This window comes from Gymnogyps californianus, chromosome 1, assembly GCF_018139145.2.
Source record: "Gymnogyps californianus isolate 813 chromosome 1, ASM1813914v2, whole genome shotgun sequence".
NCBI classification, from domain to species: domain Eukaryota; kingdom Metazoa; phylum Chordata; class Aves; order Accipitriformes; family Cathartidae; genus Gymnogyps; species Gymnogyps californianus.
Window position 1 is genome coordinate 66,935,724 of NC_059471.1, and position 19,797 is coordinate 66,955,520.

Sequence of the window (19,797 nt, forward strand, 5' to 3'; positions counted from 1 at the left end):
CGCCAGAGGCGGCGACTACGCCTCCCGGCGTGCGCCGCGCAGAGCGGCTGGAATGGGGGGGGGGGGGGGGGGGGGAAGCGTGTGTAGGAGGGTGAGACTCCACCATTACGTTTCCCATAGCATGCCGCGAGGAGGCGCTCGGACTACGGATCCCCTCTGACTCTGCGCTTAAAGGCGCTCGGTGACCGGCCCAGGGTGAGAGGGGTGGCCGTTGCGGCGGCGGGAGAGGCCGTTGGCGAGGACGGGGCTCCTCGGCGCCTTCCGTCAGCGGCCAGCGTCCCCTTACCCCCGTGCCCGCCGCGCTCCCCTGGCCGCTGCCGGCTTCCCGGCCTCCCTCCCTCCCTCCCTCAGGTGAGCGGGGCGGAGGGAGGAAGCAGTGCCTGAGGCCGGCGGCTGTCTCCGTCTCCATCACCTCGGCGGCCGGGCCAGCCGCCACCTTGAGGTGGGCGCTGGGCGGTTGCCGACGGGGGGGCGGCGGGGGGGGGGGGTGAGCTGCGAGGAGGCGGCGGCGGGTTTGGTGCTACTGCCGCGGGGCCGGAAAGTTGAGTGCTGCTGCTGGGAGCGCCGACCGGGCGGGCTGCGGGGCGGCTGCCTCCCTCTCTCCTTCCCTCCCTCCGCCGCCATGAGGGGGCGGGAAAGGGGCCGATCGCACCCGCGCTCTCCTGATCTCTGTTCTCCCCCTTCTTCCCTCCCCCCCCCCCGCCACCGGCCTTCCCCAGGGAGAGGTAGCGGCAGGCGCCGCCCGGAAGCCGGCCCGCGAAGAGAGGCGGCGGCGCAGGGAGCTGCCCTCCGGCTGCCATCGCTCTCAGGTGGGTGCGTGCCGGGACGGAGGCGCCCGGGGAGTCACGGCCGCGGCCGGCGCCCCCGCCTCGGCTGCCCTGCGGGTCCTGAGAAGGAGCGTGGATTGAGAAAACTGGTGGGTGGCGGCAAACTGGCAGGTGTGGAAGGAGCCGCAAGCGTTTTGGAAGAGAGGATCAGGGCTTGCATTGGAGGCAGGGTCTAGTATCAGCTTGATGAAATCCGGTACTACAGTGTCGTGTTCAGGAAGGAAAAATCGGGTAGATGAGCTGCAATCCATCAGAAAACAAACTGTGCTTACAAAGGACTCCAAACGACAGGACTTCCCTCTAATTTGATACTTACTGGTGCATGGAGAGGAGTGGGGTTTTTCTTCCTCTTTATTTGCACTCTGAAGCACTTTTTTTTTTTTATGTGAGGTCATTGTTCCTTTAAGAGCTTTTGAGCACTGCCCCAGGTGCCACTTTTCTAAAACACTGTTACTGAAACAAAACTGTACTGTGTCTGAACCACGGTGGTAAGTTTACACAGTGCAACAATGGGCAAACTTACTAGTATAAATCTCTGCTCAGAATTTAGTTACGTGGTTTGACATACCACACAAGACATGCAGTAGAGTCTTTTACTCACCTCCCTGCAAACGGCAGCTTGAATATACACTAGATGTTTTCTTCTCCCTCTTTCTTGCAGCAATAGGTTGTAATATATTCAGCAAAATCTCTCCCCCAAACATGTTAAACAGGAAGAATATTACTTTGTATATGTGAAGAAATATTTCCTTAAATATCACTCTAGAATTTTGCCAGGTGGTGGGCATTGTCATTTTTTCCTGATTTCTCAAAAATAGTAAACCCCATAGCTTTATCAACGTTCTGAAATATTTCTACTTTATTATTTTATTGAAATTAGAGTGATGTAGATATGCTTTTGCTACTTTAATTACACTTTCAGTTCTTAATTTTAAATGTTTTGGCTCTTCATGTTGTTAAATGCTAACCCATAGTCAACTATTGATAGCTAAATACTTTGGCTTGTATTTCATGCATTGAAAAGAAACAAACCAACCCACAGACAGGTTTTGTCAGTTCTCTCTGAAACAGAGATGGGAAGGCATTTTCAAAAGGAAGGTAGTGCATGGCTGCGCTTGCCATCTTTGCTTCCCATTCTATATATTGATGATGGCTGGCTTGGATACTTGTGATTGTGATTGCTACTGCATTATAGGGAAGGAAGATTCTCTCTTAGGGAGGCTGCTTCCAGATGACTATGTCCGTATGTTGGTTCCTGATTAAGGCTGTTGGCCCAGAGATCAAGATTGCAACTAAAGTTTAGGCAAATACCTGCTTTATTGATGGTCTACTAACATGTAGCGTGTGTTGTGCATTTTTAAAATGCCATGCTTCAGTGATAAATGTATATTTTGTACATATGTTTATACATTGTTATGTATAGCTTTGTGGTGTGGGGTTTTTTTGTGGGTTTTTGTGTGTGTTTGGTTGGGTTTTTTTTAAAGAAAATGTAACTTATTTTACAATAATGTCAGTGTTTTCCTGTAGGATCTGGGGGAAGGAAATTCGTTCCTAGTTTTGAAATTCTGTCCTCCTTGGTGTTAAAAGCAAATACAGCAGTTTAAATATAGATCTTCAAGTAGCTTCTGGGAAATGAACTTATGAATGAATTGATTTTACTTTTAGTGTTCTTGTAACTCTATTTTAAAATCGTGAGGATCAACAATTAGCTTTGAAGATAAATACCTCAAGGCCATGCAGCCTTTCAGGTGAAGGTCTTTGATCCAAACTAGTAGTGCTCAGAAGTCCAGGAAGTTTTGCTGTTATTTCTTTACTGTAGAAATGTTTCTTTCACAAGTATGATTTGTAATGTAATCTGTTTCAGTTAAGCTTTTTTTCATTATGTTTTGTATAGTTGAGTGTGTTAATGCTTCTGAGGCTGTATAAATAACAAATGATTATGATACAATTTTTTAGGACAGGTTTGAAAAAATACAAGAGGTTTACTGATAGATAAGAAGAATGAGTTTTGGTGCTAGGTTGAAGTACAGCCTATGGCATTGTAGCTTAATATTTTTAATGGCTTTTCTCTCATGTAAGAAGTGCAGGTGACTACCATGTGAAATGACTAAGCTTTCCATTCAGTGTTTTTAAAACAAGGTGATATCTAGAAAATAGTCAAGGGGAAAACAAAAATCTATCAATAACCTTGGGCTGTTTCTTGGTTTTGATAACTGTTGAATGAAGAAGACCATATAAATTCTGTTGAAGATCATAGTGTAGGATGCAGTCTTAGGTTTGTTTTCTACATTTGTTTGACCTGATGACCTAACATTATCATGTTTGATAACTGATTGGTACTATCTTGCAGCATGGTATGTGTACTGGAGATGCAGAAACCATGTAGCAGAAAGCTTTGAGCAGTTGTGGATTATCAGTTTCTCCCAACAGCAATAAAAAGTGAAGAATGAAGGTGACTGGATTTGTTTCCCTATGGACGTTGGTTTCGCTGCCTTGTGGCCAGTTAGCAAATCCTGCAGAACATGAAGATGTAGTAAAGCATGCAATAAAGCTGCACCGTGGGAAAGGAGCTGTTATCACTCAGAGAAGGCAGTGGGTGTTGGAGAGCTGCAGAAAACTATCTGGTCTTCTTCGCCAAAAGAACGTTGTTCTCAACAAACTAAAAAATGCTATAAGAGCAGTTGAGAAGGATGCAGGACTGTCAGATGAAGAGAAACTTTTTCAGGTGCATACCTTTGAAATTTTCCAAAAGGAGCTAAATGAAAGTGAAAACTCGGTCTTTCAAGCAATCCACGGCCTCCAGAGAGCTCTACAGGGTGATTACAAAGATGTTGTAAATATGAAAGAAAGCAGCAGACAGAGACTGGAAGCCTTGAGAGAAGCTGCAATTAAGGTTAGTTCCCCCATGTTTATTACTAGAGTATTAATATTCTACTTGTGATCTTAATTTTGTTATGGCACGGTTTCAGTCCATTTTAATAAAAAAGTAGATCTACATGAGACGTGCAATGTTTTGCTGTTTAAAATGGATTTTGAATGAAGTATTTGTTCTCATTAGTAAGGTTAGAAGTAATTCAGGTGTAGAGCTTAAAACTTAATAGCAGTCAATAGTTCTTATTTCAAAACAAAGCTAAGCATAGTCATAAGACCTATGGCAAATATTATGTTAAAGGGAAAGGAATACAAGAAGTGAGTCAGTGCACATAGCACAGTTGCACTAGATCAGCCAATGGGATTATCAGAGTAGAAATAATGCCATAAATTGGCAAAATACTGACTGTTTTTTCCACTTCAAATGAGAATTGTGCAACCAAAATCTACAATTTAAACAGAATGACTTCTTGCCTTTTATTTCCATATTCATATAGATGAGGGTAAAATGGACATGCAAAATATGAGTTGACTAGATTTTTAATCTCAATATAGCACTCCTAGCCTAAGAAGTGCAGGTTTGAAAAACAGTGCTTCCAAGAAAGAGCTGGCTGAGATAAATTTACCAAGAAAAGCACAGATGAGTAACAGTTGAGCAAAAGTACTTCATGGAAAATTTGAGTTCCCATGTCAATGCAGACCTGTTAGTGTGTGCACAATCTGCCACTGTCTAGTGGACTTGGTAGTGCTCAGGCTGTGTACTGAAAGTCTCCCATTGAGAGAAAATGTCGCTTAATTGATTTGGTATTTAAATTGCTCTTTTCCTTGCTCTACCCCTCAACCACTGGAGGAATATATTAAGCATTTTCATTGTTTTCTGTCTTCTAAAAGAAGAGGCTGCCCTTGCGCAAGGGAGCAAGAGAAGGAAAAAAAAATGTAATTGGGATATAGCATCTGAGCTGGGAGATTCTTTAAAGGGCATTTGTGTAAGAGATGTGCAGATCTGAACAGGTGCAGATGGCAAGAGATTGTGTGCAAGAAAGGCTGGTGAAAGTAGAAGTTAGGATGCAGACTTGGGAGGCTGGAGTAGTGGTCTGTGCAGTGAAAACAAAGACTGAATTATGACAAATTTGGATAAGGAGTAGTTTGGATCTAGGTGTATTCAAATGAAGTGCTCAATATGACTTTGATATTGGTGCTTAATGGTAGTGCCAGCCTCTGCTGCATGGAAATGGTAGCAATTGTCATGAAAATTACTTGATTTTCCACCTTTTTTCCCTCAGAGCTCTTAAAAGGGCAGCAGTGAAGCTGTCCAGAATCTTCTTTCTCATTTACCTAATTCTTGGCAATGTTACTGTAAAATACTGAAGTAATCTATCCTTGAACTTGAGAATGGTGCTTCCTCACTTTTCTTGTAAAAGGAGGCCTGTGTGTATAATGAAGTGTTTAGAGATATGTCCTGTCAAAACTTTACTTCTGCAGAGGTGGATTGTGTAGGCTTTTTTTGTATTATTGTATCAAGATATTTACTTGAACGAGCAATCTTTTATACCCTTCCTTCCTATGTGATGCGCATGATTATTTAAACAGAATATTTGTTGTTCTAACCTTACAATTGTTATATAAAGTGAAACAAAGGATAGTGGGGAAATGCATGCCAAAAAGATGAAAATTACATGGGATACATTTTTTTTTTGGATGACTTCTTGCTTCAGAAGACACACAATAGGTCCAATTTTGCTCCAGTTTCATTTTACTGTAATGATTACTTTATTGGTGTACTCATAAGACATCCTTTCCATTTTTTAAACAGTGATTGAATGGAAAATACGAATGACTGTAGAGGGTGCTGGACTCTCCCCTTCATTTTATTTCTGTTGAGTTGAAGTATTTGGAAGTCTTTAATGTTGGGATACGTGTGCATGTCTGATGCATTTCTTGCTGGTTCTGCTGCTGGGAAAAGATATAGTAGAATCATTCATGGGGCGGGGGGGGAGGAAGGAAGAAGCGCTGAAGATAGCTTCTGCCTTCTTTTGCTCCAGGAACTTGTGTGGACGTTCAGGGAAAAAGCAACAAAATCTTACCTGCTTTTTATCAGCTTCTAATTTCTTGGGTGCCTACTAATAAACATTGTAGAATGTAGAAAAAATAACTCACAAGTAGTGCAAAGATGCATCGTTTTCTGAATGTGCTTTTTTCATCCCTGATTAAACAGTAGAGAGCAACACCACCACTGTGTTCTTAACCAGCATCGCCCCCAAGTCTGTCTTAATCTTACTTCATTTTGCTCATGTGTTTCTAGGTGTTCCAGTCTCCTGTTTAGTGCAAAGTCCTTATCTGTATTACCTTGTTTAAAAGATTGTTTGGTACGTACCTTGTGATCAGGTGTCTCCAATTCCAGCATGAGTTGCGGAATAGTGTTTGTACTGTGATGCACTTCTGCTTAACATGCAGCAGGCTGTTGAGATAGCTTGTCCTTTTCACGGACACCGTTGCCTGTGATTGTCCCACTCTACTGCTGTGATACTGGTCTGTAGGTAAAAACAGAGGTGCCACTTTAATAGACTACAAAAACCTTTATCTTCATTAATTAAAGGAACTTACAGTTAAACTCAGATTTTTCAAAGCTCTTCTACCTTGCTATTCAGAGAAAGTTAACTTCTTGCAAATTACAGCTTTATTTATTTTTCTGCAGTTTACCTCTAGCTCTGTTCAGCCTGTTCGTCTCAGCCGACAGAAAGGACTGATCGGCTCCCTCCACCCAAAACCTGTTCCATTTTTGAGGGGAAAGAATCTAACCCTTATCAATTCCATCTCACATTTTAAGTTGTTGCTGACTGAGGAAAGAATCTGCAACTCATACGGGGGCTGTTTTTTACGTCTTTTGAGCAATGTCTGCTAGCAGAGAACAACAGATAGGAAATGTTTTTCCTTGAGGCTGTATGAGAGTGACTATGTCTCTTGCTTATGTGTTGTATAAGAACTAAAGCAGTTGACATTGGGCCAAACACATTAATAGTTACATTTTTCCCAACTCCAGTTATTTTGGGAACTGGGTAATTTTCATCATGTCAGTGTAACTATGGTAATTCTAAATACCAACAGACAGCAATTCTGTGGCTTCATCACAACCAGAGGTATTCATCTGACTGTCAGGATTTTAGAAGGGTTAAGCTACAGTTACAGGCTGTACTGAACATACTCTTGTCCTGGCATCAAGGAATTGATTAAATTATATGCATGTTCTTGCAGGTTTCAAGGGGAAAAATGTCCATCCGCAAACGTGTAGAGGAGGGGACACTCCAGTTATTTAAACATAGGAGTTTAGGACTATTTTAGATGCCCAGGTTATCTAAGATGTCTGTGTGGGGTAGGCAGATAAAACACACAACCTAAGGGAGACCTGTGTTCTATCTGATTTCTAACTGGGTATGGCAGGGCATCTAAAATGGAGACAGAAACTTGTGTTTTCTGGGAATTCAGTCTGACCTAGAGATTGCTTGTATTTTTTGCCTGGTCTGTTTTTTCCCTTGGTAATAATACTGGCTCTCTTAAAGAACAGATGTAGGGTCTCTCTCTTCTAAATATTCTCAGCATCCTGAATCTAACTGAAAGGAAGAAGCCTGCCATTGCGTATGTTTCCTCATTCATAGTTGTTCTCTCTCTCAACCAGTGCATCTTTAAAAGAATGTAGACATGTAAAGGGAAGCATCTTTTTTCCCCAAAAACTCAAATTATACTCTGTCAATACACAAAGTATTATGTTTGGTTATTGTCTTGGTAACCATGTAGAAGGCACAGTGTTAATTCCAGTCTCAATCAGTAAATAAAACTTTTTTAGTTCTCTTTTTGAACCTGAAACATTCAAAGAGAAACAAAACATCATAACTTTATCAGGGAAGCTACTGAAGTATTTTTATACCATATCAAACCACGTCAGCATTTTTTCTTTTCTTACTTCTGAAGTCTAGAAATGGATTTCAGAAGTCATTAGTGCAAGTTCGTTAGAGGCCCAAACTGAAAAGATGGACCAAGTCAAGTATTTTACTGCTGACAGGAAAAATGCTTCTTGGGAAACATAAACAGGAACCTCAGCTGGAGTGCTTAACTGCTCATCTCTACTCTCTCCCAACTGCTTTTATTTTTTGTAGTTGTTTCCACAGTTATTGTAATTTTTGAAAACCATAAACAGACCTCTTCCCATGTTTATAAAATGGCTTATAAAATTAAGATTCATTGTGTTTTCCTTCCAATTTGTTCGTTGTAGCTGTGCTTTCAAGGTTATTATGCTTCCCTGCTAAAGCACTGAGCTCTAAACTTTACTTGGCTCTGAAATGTTTCCTAGAGTTCCTGAAAGTAATTCCTTTCTTGTATTTTCTGGATTGTAACCTTGAGGCAGCTCTACTGTTTAATGGATTAGAAAAGGCGATTGGTAGATATTTTGTTTGGTTGTTGTTTTTCTTGCCCACTTTCCCCAATGAAAATTGGCACAAGAGAAAGCAATCTTCGAATACCATTATGAAGTCTATATTGCTTTTGCAATTCCACTCATAACGTGTTTTGTGTCAAAAGAAGTGTACATTTATGTCAAATGTGTTTCTGCTTGAAGGCCTGGCCAGCACTTTATCTGTGTGTTGTAAAATTCAACAGGAAGAAATGGAATACGTTGAACTCTTAGCAGCAGAAAAACATCAGGTTGAAGCCCTTAAGAACATGCAGCATCAAAACAAAAGCCTGTCAATGCTTGATGAAATTCTAGAAGATGTCAGGAAGGCAGCTGATAGATTGGAAGAGGAAATAGAAGAGCATGCCTTTGATGACAACAAATCTGTAAGTGATGTTTTAGAGTCAGTCTTTTCATTGGTGTGCATTTCTTTTTTTTGGTTGATATTTGCACTGTAGGGGTGTTTCTCTTGTGTTAAATAGTTGTTAGGATTTTAGTGATTATTTAAAAAATACAAAAAACTTTTGGCTCTACGTTTGTTTTTGCTTCCCTTTCAACAGAAGAAAGTATTTAGTGGTAGAATGATTGCTTGTCAGGAGTGAGCAAACAGGAATAATTACTCCTTTTTGCTAGAGATTTCTGTGGTTTTTGATTTGAAAGTCCTCCCTGCAGCTGCCACTTTGACAGTGACAAGTGTAGTCCATCTCACTGATACAGCCCATGAGAGTTACAACATCTCGGTGGTGGTGGGGACTGTGATATTTAGACTAGTCAGGATATGGAGTTACCATGTTAAGCATAGTCTCCAATTTTTTGCTGAGAAAGTTATGGGAGAACAAGAATCCTTGCAGTTAGTTTTCACAGTCTGGGAAAAGATATATTGTTCAAGGTAAGGACCTGAAATGTGTTTGTGGTGTTGCTTTCTTCTACTTCTGACTTCCTCTGCTTTTCGTATCTTGGCCTATTTGCATTGTTCGTTGTTTCTATGTTGCATGATGGACAGTATCCCTCAGGTAAGGCTGTGTGTATTTGGAGCTGGGAGTACGTCAGTTTATTCTAGTGTCCCATTGTGCTGTCCTCGGAGACTGACTCTCTAAATTGGTCCTGTTTGCATAAACGTGGGTTGGAATTTTATTTGGCTTTTGCTCTTGAAAGGTTTTTGTTGATTTGCAGGTTGACTTCCGAGGCGAGCAATTCCTTTTGAATTCTGCTGAGGAGGAAAAACAGTTGCTTTGTAGTAAAGAGCCATGCCGTTTTTTGTAGGTGTAGTTGTATTGAGAGAAAGTGAAAGCAGCTTTTAATTTTGTATACACCAGATCGCAGCAATTGCACCCAGTGGGAATCCTACCTAGCAGGACCAACAGCAGGGAAGGGACGAGCTAGTTGGAGTGCCCTCTTCTGTTCCGCTGGGGTATAACGGCACATTTTAAAGAGACCAGGAATGAGGTTTTTTCCTGCTACACCTGTTAATTGGCAAAATGCCAACACATCCTTTTTCTCCAGTGTATCTCTGTGGTTTTCTGCTTGTACCTCTATTCATGAAAGAAAAGGAATCATGAAATGCAACCGGGAGGACTATTTACATCTCCATCTTTGCAAGAAACATGTAGTGTGTTTTCTCCTAAGATAGAACACTGGAACATTAGAACAAAGAAGCTCTAATAGAATCATCAGTAATCTGATAAAGATACAAAAGCTTCTATTAAAATATAATTAAATAGAGAAGTGTAGTAGGTAAAAATGGAAAAAAAAAAAGAATCTGAGCTAAACCACTTAATGCAAGACGAGAGTATTTGCACACTGTATTCTGTTATATACAACCTGCTTTCAGGAATTGCTGTTTTAGGAAATAAAATCCTGAAAATAACTGTTTTCTCTCATTACATTCTCAAATTTATTAGTATTTAAAAGCTCCTCTGAACCTGTACCATCTACTCTTGCTCTTCTAGCATAGTCTGTCTCTTATCAGTTCCCTTTCCTTTTGTAAAAGTAAAAATGCACCATAATATCCACACAATGTATGATTTTTATATACGTTACACAGAAAAAACCAGATTGTTTTTCATTTGTCTTAATCTTATCAGCATCTTCCCTTTTTTCCTAATATTGTTTCTGACCTAGACTGTGAACTCCACTAGATGAGGAATGTATTTATCCAATTGCATTGCTTCTATATGGTCTTTGATACATTTTTAATTTTGATGCAGAGAAGTTTGGTTAGATTCCAGACACACAAGCTACCAAGTACAAAGGAACATATAACAAACTCTATGTGAATTTGGGGTTCCAGAGCTTTGAAGTAGATGCTTCACTGCTGATGTTTTTTATAAGATAATTTTGCTTAGTGAACACTATGGCGGATATCATAACATTAAATTCCCAAGAAGATACTAGAACAGATGTTGGCTTATTAGCATTTTTTTTTTTAGGCAAAGTAATAGTCATCTGCAAGATGGGGACACTGCACTGAACAGTGAAATAATTCCAATGTGAAAGTCAGTGTAAAGTAAGTTTTATATTGCAGAGCCAACATTTAACAGTAAGCTCTAAGCTCTGTTTTAGTATCCCTGGAATAGCAACGAGGATGTGGGAGAGGGGGTCAGGAGCAAAGATGACAGAAAAAACTTAGGATTGGGCACTTAATATATATTCTGATTAGAAACACTTCTTCATGTTTGCTGACTGTAGGGAAGCCTTTCTTCTTTGCTCCAATACTGTGAGAATAGTTTGCATGTACATGGCATGCAGCTGCTTCTGCTTTCTTCCATCAGCTGAAAACATGAAAACATGGTTTGGTTTCTTAGACTTGGCAATGGACACCTCATTCTGGAATGCAAAATAGCCTGGTAAGTAAGGAGCTTAGGGAAGTAAAGGCACAATATATATAAAAAGACAGGTTTTGGGCAAAAAAGGGTGAAAAGACAACTTTCATAATGCATAAAAAGAAAATGGTCATGAGCCTGTCACTCCAACAGCTAAAAATGCTGATGTTTAAAGCAGCTAGTTTATGCTTCTGAATAATTCTGCAAACTTCATAATTTGTTTCAAATTCCTTTTTTCCCCCCTCTGATTCTTCATGACTTCCAGTTCTTTAGAGACCCATCATATTGCATGATGTACAAAAACAGAGGAAGAGGTTGTTCCCACAATAAAAGTTGTTAATTATACACACACACACAAATGTAAGGAGTGAAAGAAAAGGATAAAAATTGCAGGTTAAATATTAAATATTGAAAATGCAGTATTTTATGTGCTGGGGAATCAGCAAAGAGAAATAGGAGGCTGTTTTATAGACGGCTTATGTGAATGCATTTCTTCATTAAATTGAGGAGTTGCTTGGGCAAAATATGGCAATCCAGAAAAGCTGAATATTTTGTAGTCAATCATGGGAATAACAACAGCCTACTCTCTTTACTGGAGTCTAAAAGAAGTAACAACCTTAACTGTTTCTGAATATTGGTAAAATCTACATTATTTAAAATACAGTGAATAATGAAATCATCCTAGTGTCTTCCACTTTGTAATTACAGGCACTGAAGACAGAGCTAGGTAGAAACAGTTCTTATCCTCTCTCCTTCAAATTTACAGGACAGTGACTTCTTCTTGACTTGGAATGCAGTCATTATTTTAGATTTTTGTGAACTGAATATCACTTTGTAATCTCTAATTGCTTTTGTTCACGGGAATAAAATGTTACATTTCAATTCAACCTTTTGTGTTCTAAATGTGATAAAGCTTTTTTTTTTTTTTTTTAAATATTTCAGATTAGATGCAATTGAAAGTACTGAATTAGAATTTTACAGCTTTGAAACCCTGTCTATACTTTTTTTTGGCTGGACAACTTGGCTAAAGAGGTCTGGAAAAACCCTTGTTTTTAAAATGTAAAGCAAATTATAGCACTTTCAGTTATGGACATCGAGTTTTGATAAAGAGACTGAAAGACTTCTCTAAGAAGAAACTGCAGTATTGTTAGTGTCAACAAATTTTGGAGCAACTTCAAGCACAGCTAATAGTCTTTCCCTTTTTACTGTATGCTTCATTGACCCCCTTTTTTTTTAAATTTGCTTTATTTTTCTTACAGGTAAGAGGTGTAAACTTTGAAGCGGTTTTAAGGGTGGAAGAAGATGAAGCCAACTCCAAAAGAAATGCTTCGAAAAGAGAAGTGGAGGATGACTTAGGTCTTAGTATGCTTATTGATTCCCAGAACAATCAGTATATCCTCACCAAGCCCAGAGATTCAACCATTCCTCGTGCTGATCATCATTTCATAAAGGTAATCGTTTTAGAGACATTCTTGTCATTCGTTTTGGTAAGATTTAGTCCCACTAGTTCGCATGCCAGTACTGCTTGGTTGGATTGAATATAGTTTCAGCATTTGTCCCTCTAAAGTTACCCTAGCATTCATGATTCCCTTGTCTACTGGTGATCTGGCCAATGTGTTCCATACTCTTAGTATAGTCTTCACAAGACTGATCGTGATGCTGCATGAATCCTCTCTGTTTTTACTTGATTTAACTTGTTGCACCTTTGGGGCACCATCCCTTCTCTTGCACTGCACAGTGTTAAAGCAAGCTACTGCTGTGCCTGATAAGCCACTTGCATGTCATCACTAGAGAGAATTTATCTGTTTATGTCTTGTGATGGAAAAAGTGATGATGTTAGAAAATACACAGACATGTTTTTTTATTGTATCTGTGCTTCATGAAGAATAACTGGATTGGGATTTAAAAAAAAAAAAAAAAAGGATCTGTTTCACCATTTTGTTCTAATGCAAAGTGTCGTTCCCCCCACAATTCCCCAGGAATCTGTCTACTTCCTATAATGTATTTAAAATAGTTAATAAATTGATCAAAAGTCCCCAAAGCTACCAGTTGCTTAAGGCCAGTACCTCATCTGCTTCATCTGTAAAACTGCATTGCTTACACCTACAACAGTGTTCAGGTTAGTTGACTGAAGTTGTGTTTTCTTTTCACAGGCAGTATTCTACATTTAATTTTACAATGCTGTTTATCTTTTGAAAGATAATAGTCTTTAATTTCATCACAAATTTGTGTGTCCTTTATCTTAACACATTTGTAAATCTTACATATTTAGGATATTGTGACAATAGGAATGTTGTCTTTGCCATGTGGCTGGCTGTGCACAACAATAGGATTGCCAACCATGTTTGGGTATGTCATCTGTGGAGTACTCTTAGGACCATCAGGACTAAATAGTATCAAGGTAAGTGTGCAAATTGTTTCTTGACCAATTACATTTGTTTAAATCTTTAAAAGTAGTTTTAAAAGAATATGGTATTGCAACCTCAAATGTATTTAAAAAAAAAAAAAAGGAAAAAAAAAAAAAAAGAAATCCCCAAACCTGGACCTTTTCAAAATGAGGCCTTAAAATTTTATGTCTTTGAATCACTTTGTTTTCAGGTTTTTTCTCCTATATAATCATGACATAAGCAATTGTTGAAAGTGAAAGCTGAAGGTTCTGTGTTGTGGGTTTTTTTCTTTTTTTTTTTTTTTCCTTTTCTTTTTGTCTTTAACCATAAAGTATCACATTTGAGAGCGAAATTATTTAAATGACATCAAATATTCAGCAACTTGCAAAAAGTCAGTGTTGGCAGTGGAGGAAGTGTTTAAAACAAGTAGTTCCCCGAGTAGCATAGCTTGGCTTCCTAGAGAGTTATTTTGCATCTCTGTAGCTCTTTCATCCATCCTAGTCACCCTAGTTCTTTTCCAGTCCCCTGCCCGCATTCCTGAAGTCTCTTGAACCTTTTTAGCTCCATCACGTGAACCCTGATTACTAGCTCATGCGAAACCATAGGCTGTGGTTGGCTAGACTTTGCACATGTTTTGATTAGTGGTCTGGTGTGCATTAACAGATTGTTTAGCCAGCAGGCAAAACAGAACGCACTTTAAGGTTGCATGGTAATGTCCGGTTAAGTTACTTGTGTCTATTACGTTGATATCCACGTAACTGCTTGGAACTTACTGTCTTTGCAACCTCTGCTCTTATGTGGACGTTTGTTGAAAATGACTGTTGGGCTCAAAAGTAGGGATGAGTAGAAATTGTAGGATTTTGTCAATCTTGTATTGGAAGAGAAGGCTACAAATACTACACTTCCAAAATTTCATATTCTAAATTGAGATTAAATAATAACCTTTGTGTCATACATAACTTCTGGGTTGAGAAGGTCTGGAAAGCTTGACCACTTAGACTGAGAAACAAGTTTGTGAGCTTGGCATTAGAAAGAGATTCAACAATGAATTTTCAGACACACTGAGGAAGATGATGTGGTCAGAACAGACATGAGAGCTTTCTTTAGGACAGTTTCTTAGTGAGCTGCCTGTTTCTTGTGGGGCTGTGATTAAACATTATTCATCTGGATAATGTGCATGTTGACTGGATCTCTTGTGTGTGCTCTCTCCTTTTGTCTCTTCTGTATTTCATAAAAAAGTTGAATGTCGGAGGAACTGAGGAGGCAGGCAGATTCTAATGTGGTGGGGAAGATAGTTTCTATCTCCACTTCTCTATGACTGATGATAGACCCTGTCCTCTTCTGCTCTGGACTGTAAATACATAGAAAAGAAATGTTATGTTTTTAGAATAGAATAGACTATTTCAGTTGGAAGGGACCTACAACAATCATCTAGTCCAACTGCCTGACCACTTCAGGGCTGACCAAGTTAGAGCATGTTATTAAGGGCATTGTCCAAGTGCCTCTTAAACACTGACAGGCTTGGGACATCGACTGCCTCTCTAGGAAGCCTGTTCCAGGGTTTGACCATCCTTTCGGTAAAGAAATGCTTCCTCATGTCCAGTCTAAACCTCCCCTGGCGCAGCTTTGAGCCATTCCCATGCGTCCTGTCACTGGATCCCGGGGAGAAGAGTTCAGCACCTCCCTCTCCACTTCCCCTCCTCAGGAAGCTGTAGAGAGCAATGAGGTCGCCCCTCAGCCTCCTTCCCTCCAAACTAGACAAACCCAGAGTCCTTAGCTGCTCCTCACAGGACATGCCTTCCAGCCCTTTCACCAGCTTTATTGCCCTCCTCTGGATGCATTCAAGGACCTTCACACCCTTCTTAAATCGTGGGGCCCAGAACGGCACACAGTACGCCAGGTGAGGCCGCACCAACGCTGAATACAGTGGGATAATCACCTCTTTCGGCCGGCTGGTTATACTGTGTTTGATGCTGCCAGGGCACACTGCTGACTCATATTGAGCCTGCTGTCAACCAGCACCCCCAGATCCCTTTCTGCAGGGCTGCTCTCCAGCCATTCCTCTCCCAGTTTATGCTTGTGCCCAGTGTTACTCCATCCTAGGTGCAGAATCCGGCATTCCCACTTGTTAAATTTCCTCCCATTAATCATTGCCCAATGCTCCAATCTATCTAGATCCCTCTGCAAGGCCTCTTGTCCCTCAAGAGAGTCAACAGCACCTCCCAGTTTGGTATCATCAGCAAACTTGCTAATGGTGCATTCAACTCCTGCATCCAGATCATTGATAAGTATATTGAACAGGACTGGCCCTAGAATTGAACCCTGAGGAACACCACTGCTGACCGGTCACCAGCCAGATGTAGCCCCATTTTTCTGTTGTGACAAGGAAGACAACCACTTTTCTTGCTGTTGCACCCTTCTCTCTGAAGTGGAAAGGCTGCTAGTTGTACTTGTCTGAGAGATGGATGAATGGAGTCTGTAGGATGGAGAGCAGAACAGCAACTACAGTCTAGCAGAATGGTTATACAAATAGACCAATAAAATAACTAGCCAGAAGTAACTTCTGAAATGCAAGCCTTGGGAGTTTAATAGCATATGCAGAAAACGTAACCTATATATTTTCAACAAGCAAGCAAGCTTACCTAGATCAATGCATATGTGCATTTTGGGTGACCAGCACTATCCAACCAAATTATCTACTAGCAGCCAGGTGACGGGAAAAATATTTGAACCCTAAAGATGCTGAGGGAACTTCTGATGTCGTATGACCAGCAAGTGAATTATCTATGGAAATATAATGAGAAACAATTTGTTTTGTAAGTGGACTTATAATTTGTATTATAAGTAGACTGCTGTGCACTGATTTTTATTTTATCTTTTTTTAAAAGTCTATTGTACAGGTGGAGACATTAGGAGAGTTTGGTGTATTCTTCACTCTCTTTCTAGTTGGTCTGGAATTTTCCCCTGAAAGATTAAGAAAGGTATTTTTGTATAATACCTCTACATTACAGGATTTAATTGCTAATGTTCCAGTTATCAGTTATATTTCAGATTTTTACACTCTCCGTATAATATACTGGTGTAACTTTTGTACATTTTTGAAAAGACAAATATGACATTTGCTTCTTCTCTTTAACTCTTTGGAAAGAACAGAATGCATTATTTATTCAGTGTCTCCAAAAAAAAAATTTGCTCTTCCTCTTCATTTTCGTAAAACAGTTCGATTACTAGAAAGATCTCACACAATTTATGGCAATCCATCTCTGCTTTAACATGCAGTTACATGCAGTTGCTGTTATGGAGTGTCCAGTGATGTTTGCCAGTCCTGTTAATAAAAAAATCAGTTTGTTAAGTACTGCATACTGAATTGATGATACATGCTGTACTGGCTAATAAACTGATTCTGCAAGTATGTTAGCACAATCTGGAATATTGCATGATGCGGCCATCAGGATTCAGCAAAAAGGTACAAGTTTCTTTTGGTCTTAATTAAAAAAAAAAAGTTATCTCCTAAACCAGCTAGAATTTTAATAGTGGAAAATACTGCTGCAAAATATGTAAAGACTGTATGTATGTAAAGAGTTGCATTGTGTGATTTGTTCCTAAACTGATGGTTGTGAGTTCATGAGACTATAAAAGCTTTAATTGGAATGTGTTAAAATTTATGAGCGTTCAGCTTAGTCTGCTATTTCTAGTCCATCTAAAGTCAAAGATAAAAGTCAGTAATTCAAAGGTTCCTAAACTGTAGTATGTAAATTGCTGCTTCAGAATTGTGTGCACACTAGTGTGGAGCAGGCTGCTGGTATTGATGATGGTCTTTGCCACTCCCATTTTTTCCCCGCCCTGGAATCACATCAAATAACTGGTCTTCCATTTGATGATTTTAATATATTTCAACTCTTACTGGACCTTTGGTCCTCAATTTGTCTGTGAGCTCTGGGAAATTTACCTTATTTCTGGTAATGAGCCTTCTGACATAGAATAGCTACTAGGCGTAATAACTTCAGAGTCTTAGGATGTATAGGATGACAGCCTGTTACTTCTGTGGCCCAGCACTGCAGCCCCAAATCATGCATCTTTAACTGCTTATTTGCGCTGAAAATCATTGTAACTTATCAGTGAGAAAAGTGTCATCAGACTTTATCATAAGAATTTGTTTTCTTCCCAAGGTATGGAAAATATCTTTGCAAGGACCCTGCTACATGACAGTTCTGATGATTGCCTTTGGTTTACTATGGGGACACTTGCTGCAAATTAGACCAACACAAAGTGTCTTCATTTCCACTTGTTTATCTTTATCAAGCACACCATTGGTGTCAAGATTTCTTGCAGGTAGTGTTAGAGGCGATAAAGAAGGTAAGTATGATTTTAAATATGGACTCCTGTAGTATCCACAATAAAATCTGAAAGAAGTTGACCTTGTAATATTACTAGAGAAACTAGTTAAAAAATGAAACAAAACAAAACAAAAATCATTAAGTCTGGTTTACAAGCAATCATCGTCGTTTAACACTGGCCAGTGTTGTGTATATTCTCGTTATGAGGTGTACCTGCTATTTACATAGCCAGTCCTCTTTGGAGAAAGACAGTGTAGCCCAATCAGTACTCACCATGTTAAGAATTGACTTCACTGAGGGTCTGCAATCCTTGTGCTTTTTAAGAGGTTACCAGGTTAGACCATTACTACCAGTCTTTCATCAGGGCAGAAAGGCTAACTTAAATAATTCACATCCTTCTTCAGCAAACTAAGACCAGCTCAGGTAGTCTTCCATAGCTAACAGCTCTTCAACTAAGTACCTTCAAGTGCCGTATTGCTAGCTTCTCAAAGACTTCTGAATGTTTCCTTTCAAAAGTTTTGCCATCCTGCTTTCTTCCACTTAAACCTCCCTCATACATACTGCATTAAAGTTCTCCCCACCCCCTAGAATATGCATATTCTAATACCTAAATTCAAAGCGTGTATTTTAACATGCTGGCTCTTAGATGTGTCTGTTATTCTGAAGACTGTATGTTTTCAGTAAAGGAGTTCCAGTAAATGCATAACTAGTGCTTGACTCCTAAGCAAAGTCTATATTTTTATTGTGTAACAGAAGCTTCATATGAATATTTTATTTGTATTTTTAATATGTCTTTATATATATTTTAATTTACTTATTAGTGGGGGGGGGGGGGGGAAACCAGAATGCTTTGAATGACCTCACCCCATTGAGAACTATACTTAGCTTTCATTTGATTAAGACAGTTCTAGATTTCTGAGCACTGCAAGCATTCATAGATTCTGATGAATGTTTCCATGACTGCTTTGCTGGTGTACAGGGGATATTGACTACAGCAGCGTACTACTTGGCATGTTGGTGATGCAGGATGTGCAGCTTGGTTTATTTATAGCTGTCATGCCTACACTTATTCAAGCAGGAGTGAGCACACATTCCAGGTAAAAAAAAATTATTATATATATCTTCCCCCCACCCCCTTCCAATTAATATGTAGATCGCCAATATGAATATGAGCATGCTACAGTTAATGTGAGTTCCATGAAAAATATGCACTCTGTTCTGTGAGTTCCCTTTACTACTTGTACTTGTCATGTTGTATGAGGATATTCTTTCTGCTCTAGTTGCCTTAGTCCTATCCAGTACTTAAAATTTGTAGTGAAAAGTTTGTTATTGTAAAAAAATAAGTCAATTTCTTCAGTTACTTTATTCCCTCAAGACATATTTTTGTCAAAGACTATGTGATAGTATTATTGAGCCTGATGGCTTACCTTGAAGATCAATCAACAAAAATCTTTTTGAATCAACATGGAAGTAAATTCTAGGCTGTAAAAGAGATTGCTGGGCACTCAGCAGATTTAGTATTCATGTTGTTTACTAATGTATCTAAATATCTTACTGTAGCTACTCAGTTTTGAACATCTGTGGAATTAGATCTCTTCACTTAAGGGGAACTGGTTGGGAGGCATGAGAGCACTTGAAAGAAATGTTTTGTTTGTTCTTCTCTTCCAGCATTTTCAAGGAAATACTGAGAATACTGATACTGATTGGCCAAATTCTCTTTTCTCTGGCTGCTGTTTTTCTTATATGTCTTGTTATAAAGACTTATCTCATAGGACCGTATTATCGCAAGTTGCATGCAGAAAGCAAAGGGAATAAAGAAATCCTCATTCTAGGAATAACTGCATTCATCTTCCTTATGTTAACGGTAATCTTTTAAATTAATAAAACATTTTGATACATGTGATACAATTTACTGCATCAGTATCACAAAAGCCATTGCACTTACTGTTATTCCATATCCATGTACCTCTGTAGTTAACTATTTGGTTTCAAAATGTTTTAAAACAAACCCCAAATGCACACATGATTCATGCATTACAGCATAGATGAGTAAGAAGAGATAAAATTTGAACGTCAATCAGCTGAACTTCTGCTGGTAACTTTTAATAC

At 39.4% G+C, this 19,797-nt stretch overlaps 1 protein-coding gene across 3 annotated transcripts in view; it reads left to right on the top strand.

The window, feature by feature from the left end:
- The first annotated feature begins 136 nt into the window (after positions 1-136).
- Positions 137-19,797, top strand: part of TMCO3 (transmembrane and coiled-coil domains 3) — a 35,576-nt gene continuing 15,915 nt past the window's right edge. For all 3 annotated transcript variants that reach the window (XM_050915351.1, XM_050915353.1, XM_050915352.1), the window contains exons 1-10: positions 137-442; positions 720-809; positions 3,178-3,720; positions 8,349-8,528; positions 12,224-12,415; positions 13,237-13,365; positions 16,240-16,332; positions 17,521-17,707; positions 18,668-18,785; positions 19,357-19,552. In XM_050915351.1, coding sequence (XP_050771308.1) covers positions 3,274-3,720; positions 8,349-8,528; positions 12,224-12,415; positions 13,237-13,365; positions 16,240-16,332; positions 17,521-17,707; positions 18,668-18,785; positions 19,357-19,552 — 1,542 coding nt within the window. In that variant the 5' untranslated portion in view covers positions 137-442; positions 720-809; positions 3,178-3,273. The remainder of the gene's footprint in view (positions 443-719; positions 810-3,177; positions 3,721-8,348; positions 8,529-12,223; positions 12,416-13,236; positions 13,366-16,239; positions 16,333-17,520; positions 17,708-18,667; positions 18,786-19,356; positions 19,553-19,797) is intronic.